A 9155-nucleotide genomic window follows, 5' to 3' on the forward strand; every position below is an offset into this window, starting at 1 on the left:
CCTATGTTATGAATTATGATTAATCATATACATATAATACTATCATTATAATATTTAAGGGTAAGTGATGTGGAAATGATGTAGTTTTTAAACTATTTCTTTTAAATAAGTTTTTATAGTTATAATTTTTCATAGATTTTATTTCTGAATTAAAATGTTGAAAAATTGTTTTAATTTAGTCTTGTATGGAATATTCAGTTAAAGGACCATGAAACCCCCCTGTCTCAGTAGGCTGTTTTTACACTTCTAGTTTGAAAAAAGTCAGGAAAGTGGGTGAGTCCAGCTATATTTAGGTGGGAATGTTGAGTTGCGAAAGATGGAAGAGTTTGCATGAAAAGAAGAGTTTCATTACGTGCACTACAGCCGATTTTCACTGTGGCAACACAAACACAGACGCTGGGAAGATAGACAATGATTCGGAGAGCAGCATTTACAGCAGATCTGAGAGCTGTGTGAAAGTGGAGGATTTTCAGTCCATAATGTTGTAGTGATATTCTTGTAATCTTACTTACTAAATCATTTTATTTATGATAGACGATACTAACTAACTAACTAAGCCTCTGAATAAACATGAACAAAGAACATTGATCAAACACTCACCAAATTCATAGAGATGGCACAATCAACTTAAACTGGAACCACATCTTTTTTAAAATAAGACAAACAGACCTGCAAACAATCTAATTTTTCCCGAAAGTTTCCCCTATTTCAGACCCATCTCCCGCCACCCTCCCCTTTTGTTATTTCTCTTAGAGAACTCGTGTAATTTTACTCCCCCACCCCTCTCTTCCTCAGCTTTTTGGTACAGTCTATAACACCCCCGGATCGCCGACTTTGGTATAGTATCCGATCGCAACCCAGGGCATAGCACGGTTACTTAGTTATGTTATTTAGACACCACGCCCCTGACACCTAGACACCCCTAGTCTTTCGAATTTTGAGAGACAAATCTCGGCAGGTTTGGTGGCAAATGCAGATTTCACCATTTCCAGATTTGCAATGCTCTTGGGTAAAATAATGTTCCTTACAAATATTTTTGTCGTGTGTTAGCAGACCACTGTAATCTAACAGCATAGGTCCACACGCGAGCTGTATTGTCATCGGGGCAAATGGAAACAAAACCTTTGTTGCGGCACATTTATAAACACAACACTGACGAGCCATGTCTCTGAACAATTCTTCTACTACTTGTTTAAATTATGGATGGTAACACAACATGGCGTCTCTCACAACACTGTAATAAGTAAAAGAGTCTTTGAAGCTATGTCATGCATATTAATGAAAATGCACCTCATTCACAATAAAACGCACTGATTGGTTTGAACCAAGTTGTTGGACTTGGAGTGCGTAGCTCAAGCACTAGACAGAACGAATCGTTTTATCAGCGTCTTTTCATTACTCACTTTCACATGCTCTCTTTGTACAGCATGAACACGAGACGGTAACACTTCCGTACAACAACAGTATAACGTGGTAAAGTTAAGCACGTAAACAACATGACGTCATCACTACAGTACCGTAATACACTGAAACATAATTATGAACCCTTCAGTGATTATATTAATATAAGGAGCAAGAGTGCCAGTACTTTAAAACAAGTCTTTCTCATGAATTAATGAACAGATGTGCAGAAAACGTCACTTTGTATTGGCCGGTACAGACAGCTAATCTCCATGCTGGAATTTACACAGTGACCTCATCAACGTGACGGAGCTTCAAAATATCTTTTTTAACCTGAAGAACAAATTTGCCCGAAACAACGCAAAAACAACCAATTTCCACTTGTTAGCTAAATATATGTGTCCTAATAGTGTTTTTAGCAATGTGGGACACATATGACTGTCAACATCTCAGAAAATGTGTTTTGGTGTTTCGTGACTTTTTAACATTTGTTTGATTTCAGCTAACAAAAATAGTTTTATGGTTTAAGTTTTAGTTACCTTTATAGCCATGCTACTCAACTTGAGTTTTTCAGATCAACAAAAACACTTTTATACTATATTTTTGTTCAAACTTTATATTATGTCAGACATATTTTATTCTTTCTTGACCTATAATCATGATTCAGGCTTTTTCTTTCTGTATGTTACAGCTCCAGAGGTGGTCGGCAGGCAGAGATATGGCAGACCGGTGGACTGCTGGGCCATCGGGGTGATCATGTACATCCTGTGAGTTCATATCATCGTCATCTGTACACTTCATTCATTGCATAATGTGGCTCATCGTGTTCATTTCATTGTCTGTCAAAAGACATTTTGTTGAGATGTAGAACCCATGTGTTTTGAAGTCATCGTGGGAGTTACATGTACAATTCATTTCCTGTCTTAGATCATCATCAATTTGTAAGTTCATATAATTTCCTGTTTCTAATTCTCTCCCTAAATACAAACATTTATTTACTATATAATGTATTAGTCTAAGTAAGCCTGCAAGACTTTTGGAAATATTATAATTTTTGACAGACTGTCTGGAAACCCACCTTTTTATGATGAGACGGATGATGATGATTATGACAATCATGATAAGAACTTGTTCCGGAAAATTCTGTCTGGAGACTACGAGTTTGATTCACCCTACTGGGACGACATTTCAGATTCAGGTAAGATATAATAAAATCTCTGTGGTGGAATATATCTATGAGATTCTTATCAAATCTGTAACCATTTGCTTTGCAGCAAAAAGCTTAGTCGCTTGTTTAATGGACGTGGACCAGGACCAACGACTGACCGCACAGGAAGCCATCAATCATGAGTGGTAAGGAGACTTTTCAAGTACAATAAATAGAAGCATTGGCTGTTTTATTTACAAAATGTGTTTATATTTTTGTACATTTTAGGATATCTGGAAATGCTGCCTCAGACAAGAACATCAAAGATGGCGTTTGTGCTCAAATCGAGAAAAACTTTGCAAAAGCTAAATGGAAGGTAAGATTATGTGGATATGTTTTTGCATGTACATTATTAGTCTGCTATGATGCATTATGAAAGGCAGGGATTCTCAACCGGTGGGCTGCGAAATAGCTTAAAATTTACTCTCAATATTTTACTATAATTTAATTATTTTACTAATATGCTATATTAAAATGATGGAGGTAATGCACTTTCTCCTGTTCTCTGATTGATTACTTTATTACGGTGCAAAAAACAGCCTCATGATCGCGACTGCAACTAGTACACGTAAGTGTGTTCATTCACAAATTATGCGTGAAGTGAAAGTGAAAGTCTCTCTTTGTGTATTTTTGCATAAACTGTTTAATATATCTGCATAATTGTTCAAATTAATGTCCCGTGAGTATAACGGACGCTCGCCTCTATAGGAGAATCTAGTGAGTCTCAGTTGTGTTTCTGCCATAGAATGTAAAATAAACTTGTATAAGCCTCAAACTCGCTCTGGTGGAGCTGTTCACTGTTCCTGTCAGTGATATCCCAATAATATCCAGCTGCAAACTCAACCACCATCAGATTATTGTGTTTCAGCAGATTTAGGGTGTTTTACTGTATTTTACATTTGTCTGTATATTTTTATATATTCAAATGTAGATATTTAGTCAGTCCAGTTTAAAAGCAGAAAAATAAAGGTTTAAATGAGCTCAGGTGGGTGTTCAAAAATTGATCGGAGAAAGAAGTGGGCCCTGAAGTGAAAAAGGTTGAGAGCACCCTGATGTAAGGCATTTGTAGTGCTTCAAATGTTCTGTTTCAAAGAATATATATATATTTTTCTGCCTAATATATTTGTGAATAGTATATTTTTCACACATATATTAAGCAGCTTATAGTTTTCAGCATAAATAACAAGAAATGTTTTTGAGCTGCAAAAAAGTTTATTAGAATGTTTTTGAGATACTAAAAATGGAGTAATAGTGCTGAAAATGCAACTTTACTAGCACAACTACAAATTATTTTTTTAAATATATATTCATAAAGAAACATTATTTAATTTTTTACTGTATTTTAAATTAGCCTGGGTGAGCTTAAAATGTTTTTTTATATATTTTTATAACTATTTAGAAAATAAAATAACAAATAACATTTCAATGTCATTCAGCGTAACATATAAATGGCATTAAACATATTTATTCTGAATTGTACCTACTAAACCCTATAAAAATAAATCTTCAGTTCAACTTTATAAAAGTGTATTACTGTAATATATGTAAAAAAAATTAACGGTGGTTCAGTGGTTAGCACTGTCGCCTCAAAACAAGAAGGTCGCTGGTTTGAGTCCCGGCTGGGCCAGTTGGCATTTCTGTGTGGAGTTTGCATGTTCTCCCTGTGTTCCCATACTTTTCCTCCGGGTGCTCCGGTTTCCCCTAACAGTCGTAGTGTATAAGTGTGAATGTGAGGGTGTTTCTCAATACTTATAAAACATATGCCAGAATAGTTGGCGGTTTATTTTGTTGTGGTGACTCCTGATAAATGAGTAAGCCAAAGGAAAATGAATAAGTAAATTTAATGCTGTATTATAGTTTTATAGTTTTGATGCTTGAAAATTCCTTTTTATCTTTAATGAATTAATGATTTACACAAAATTTCAATGAGTTTGCATACAAAAAAAGCGTATTATATAGTCATAGCAAAGCTAACTTTAATATTATATATTATTCATTCATTCATTTTCTTTTCGGCTTAGTCCCTTTATTAATTTGGGGTCACCACAGCGGAATGAACCACCAGCTTATCCAGCATATGTTTTACTCAGCCGATGCCCTTCCAGCTGCAACCCATTACTGGGAAACATACATACACTCTCATTCACACTCATACACAATGGACAATTTAGCCAACCCAATTCACCTGTACCACATGTCTTTGGAAACCGGAGCACACAGAGGAAACCCACACGAACACGGGGAGAACATAGAAACTCCACACAGAAATACCAACTGACCCAGCCGAGGCTTGAACCAGCGACCTTCTTGCTGTGAGACAACAGCACTACCCACTGCACCACAGTGCCACCACCTAATATTATATTATACTAAAACATTATGTTATTTTAATAAAACATTGTTTTTTATTGTGTGCTATTCAGAAAGCTGTCCGTGTGACCACCATGATGAAGAGGCTCCGGGCTCCGGATCAGAGTGACTCTGGAGCATCCAGTCCAGCACTGGGAGCCTCAGGAGGACCCGTCACCCCCAGCACCACCCCTGTTCCTCTGGCTGCCACACCCGAGGCCTCGGCTTCCACCCGTTGCAATGGAGAGATGTTGACATCCCAGCAGCGCAGTGGAGACAATCGAGAGGAATAGAATGGCTGATTACATTGAGAAATATGGTGATAAATAGAGCAGCATCTTCACATGTTGTAAACACACAGGGTTTCTGCAGGTCTTTAAAACGTCTTTCAATGTATTGCCGATTATAAAAATTCACCTTTCAACAATTAAATGCCCTTGAAAAAAAGTGTTAAATTAGTGTGGAAAGTCATAAATGTTGCATGCACTGCAAAAAATTAAAAATAATAACTTCATCGGTAGTTTTGAAGGAATTAAGTCCTAATTTCTGAGGTATTAAACACATTATTTTTGTTTGAATTAAATAATTTTTTTTTCTTCCAGAAAGCAAGACATGGATCCTGATTCATAAATCTTTGGACATTTGCACTAAAACAAAACATAAAAACTGTGGATGAATGTCACAGTGTCACTGTTTGCATAATGTTTGACAGCAGAACTATTCAAAACTCCCTTTTTTAATGAACTACATTTTAACATAAGTAAAATAAAGTTGTATTTTTAAACTTGTGTGTTGCTAATACTTCTAAATAACTCTCCATAAATGTACTTTTAGAGGTCAGAATATTTAAAAAATTGCTTTCATTGTTCTTAAAAATGTAAATTCATAAATCCTGCAGAAACCCTGTACAGTACATCTAAATTTAGTGGAACAAATTTCAATTGTGCTTAGAAGCTTGAACACCATTTTACATTTTCATCTGTGCAAAATGCTGTAATCTTTGAGGAAGAATTTAAAATGTAAATCCCAGTTCCATAGTAGTCTATCAGTATTTTCCTAATCAAAGATATATTGTTTGTAAACTCCAGAAATTATAGTGATTTCATTTTTCGAAATGTTGTTGTTAATTTAAAGCCAATTCAAAGCCAAATCATGTCGATCCTTTTACAAACAGTTATAATGTTACAAAGTAAAAAAACATCAAATCAAAATGTCGAATCAAAATAGGATCCATACCTTTATTTATTTAGTTAGTTTAGTTTTTATTAGAAGTTATGTTTATGTAGTTAAAATATGTTCTGCTTTATTTGAAAGACATTTGCTTTTTCCATATTTAAATTCTTGGTCCATGTTTAAAAACACCACTGCCACTGAATAAAATAAACCCTGAACCCATTAAAGAAGATAATTGACTTCAATACAAACAATCAAGCAGAAAAGCAAAGCAATCTAATGTACCACTTTACAATCTGTCTGCATATAACAAAATGTTTGGACGTTTTCTTTTAGACTTGACTCCAGTTGTCTCTGTTTGATGCTAAATAGCTGCTAAATTACACTTGATATCAATATTTTTGTCGTAATATTGGCTAACAAGCAACTAAAACTGCTGCTGTACTTGATTAATGTACAAATCATTATGTTATTATCAATACTATCATCATTTCAGTATTATCTGGTGTTTTTGTGGTGCTGAGTCATGTTTTTTTTTCGTTTGCTCTATACTACCTGACAAAAGTCTTGTCGTCAGTCCCAGTTGTAAGAGCAACAAATAATAACTTCTAGTTAATGATTTGAAAAAGCGGCAGAAGGTCAATTTTTCAGATGAATCATCTGTTGAACTGCATCCCAATCATCACAAACACTGCAAAAGACCTATTGGAACCTGCATGGACCCAAGATTCTCACAGAAATCAGCCCAGTTTGGTGAGGGGTTACATTTAGTATGTGAGCGTGAGAGAGATCTGCAGATTGGATGGCAACATCAACAGCCTGAGGTATCAAGACATTTGTGCAGCCCATTACATTACAAACCACAGGAGAGAGCAAATTCTTGAGCAGGATAGCGCTCCTTCTCATACTTCAGCTTCCACATCAAAGTTCCTGAAAGCAAAGAAGGTCAAGATGCTCCAGGATTGGCCAGCCCAGTCACCAGACATGAACATTATTGAGGAGGCACTGAAGATGAATCCAAAGAATCTTGATGAACTCCAACAAGTATGCTTTCCTAGTCATTCCAGATGACTTTATTAATAAGTTATTTGAGTCATTGCAGAGATGTATGAATGCAGTCCTCCAAGCTCAATATTAATACACAATACTAACACAATATTAATTCTTTTTTCACTGCACCATGACTTTATATTCTATACTGTACTTTATTTCTGTTCAGTGACAAGACTCTAGTCTAAGCAAAGTCAGACCTTACTGTCCTAATTAAATACTTAAAAATCAAGGCATGATCATATTTTATTTTGGTAAAATGACCTTAATCTAGAGGCCTTTGGATTCCATATAAGCCACTTCTGATACCAAATGATCATCTAGACCAGTGGTTCTCAAACTGTGGTACGTGTACCAATAGTGGTACGCAGGCTTCCTTCTAGTGGTACGAGGAGGAATGAAATATGTCATGTACATGCTACACACATTTAAAAATTTCTCAAAAATTATGCATATAATATGACATTTATGAATATAGCCTATATTTCTGAGGTAATTTGCCACGTTGTTTTAACTGTGCAGAGTTGTAGCTGCTTTACTGGGCCTACTATGCTATTGTATTTCAATACTGCTAATTTTTGGTGGTACTTGGAGAGACAATTTTTTTGTGAGGTGGTAGGCTACTTGATGAAAAATTTTTGAGAACCACTGATCTAGACATCAAGTTATTATTTATTCTTCCTAAAACTTGAATAGGCGACAAGACTTTTGTCAGGTAGTGTACAATCTTTCAAGGAATTATGTAGCTCTTTTTATTCAATCTGCCCTTATATCTGTATTCTGTAAGCACTGCATTTTACATAGAATACAGCTGAGTCTGGTTTCCAGAATGTTCTGTTAATGTGCAGTACAAATGAAGCAATATGAGTATTGCTGTAATACTGTGAAACTGCTATACAGGTGATAAAATGTTCCTGCCATATTTCATACAGGTAGCCAAGCAATTTGCTCTTGATGGTCCTTTGCTGTGTATTACGTTGCGTTAATGTATTCTGCCAAAAACCCAGATGTTATTTTAAACTGTCCATACGGAGAGAGATGAATCCAAATGTCTTTAAACTGCAAACTCCCGCTGTAGCTACTGTCCATTATGGCCTATATTTATTTGTTTATTGTTGTTTGTTTAACCTAGCATGACTTCACGGTGATCACAGGCACATTTCACTAGATAAACTTCTCTCACTGTATATAGCTTCACTTAGTTTTATCTGTTGGTGTTATGGCAGCAATGTAAACGATTCTCCCGTTCTGTTTGACCTCTGTGTGCATTGGTTTGACCTCAGCTGGAAATCAAATCCTCGTTTTCACATTTATGTTTTCCTCCTCAGGATTCACTTGACCGTAGGCTCTGCAGACACTGAAATATATTTTCTGAGAAAAGTTTTCATAATAGATGACAGAGCAGAAAACGAAGCAAACTCTAAGGTGGAAAATGTGCAGTTCATCACTGTCATGTATCAGCTCAGCCTAATGTGTTCCTCACTGTTAGTTTGTGGCTTCTGTATTTTGTTACTCGATATGCAGAATAAATGTTTTTGGACAGGGTTGGATATGTTTCTATGGTGGTTCTTATTTCTCATTCATTTTCCTTCAACTTTTAGTCTCTTAAGTCATCAGGGGTCACCACAGCGGAATGAGCCACCAACTTATGTTTTACACTGCGCATACCCTTCCAGCTGAAACCCAGTACTGGGAAACACCCATACACTATGGCCAATTTAGTTTATTCAGTCACCTATACCGCATGTGTTTGGACTGTGGGGGGAAACTGGAGTGTGGCACCTAAAGGAAACCTAGGGGAGAAGACGCAAACTCCACACAGAAACACAGACTGATACTGAGCCACGGTGTCGCCTGGTTTTTATTTCTAGTATCTAATAATACATTTAGCATATAAAATGCGTGTCACCTGATTTTTACTGAGTAGCAGTAAAAATACTTTATGAAATGAATAGTTCAGTATGACAAGCTGTTG

General features: G+C 35.9%; 1 protein-coding gene across 6 annotated transcripts in view; it reads left to right on the top strand.

The window, feature by feature from the left end:
• Positions 1–8725, top strand: part of camkva (CaM kinase-like vesicle-associated a) — a 49714-nt gene extending 40989 nt beyond the window's left edge. For 3 of the 6 annotated variants that reach the window (XM_087257822.1, XM_087257823.1, XM_087257821.1), the window contains exons 7-13: positions 2093–2168; positions 2251–2342; positions 2463–2599; positions 2676–2754; positions 2837–2924; positions 5032–7764; positions 7800–8725. In XM_087257822.1, the coding sequence (XP_087113948.1) occupies positions 2093–2168; positions 2251–2269 (95 nt within the window). In that variant the 3' untranslated portion in view covers positions 2270–2342; positions 2463–2599; positions 2676–2754; ... (1 more) ...; positions 5032–7764; positions 7800–8725. The remainder of the gene's footprint in view (positions 1–2092; positions 2169–2250; positions 2343–2462; positions 2600–2675; positions 2755–2836; positions 2925–5031; positions 7765–7799) is intronic. The other 3 variants (XM_087257819.1, XM_087257820.1, XM_087257818.1) reach the window with 1 other exon arrangement.
• The last annotated feature ends 430 nt before the right edge of the window (positions 8726–9155 follow it).

Source organism: Danio rerio, chromosome 6 (assembly GCF_052040795.2).
Source record: "Danio rerio strain M-AB ecotype USA chromosome 6, GRCz13ab, whole genome shotgun sequence".
Taxonomy (NCBI): domain Eukaryota; kingdom Metazoa; phylum Chordata; class Actinopteri; order Cypriniformes; family Danionidae; genus Danio; species Danio rerio.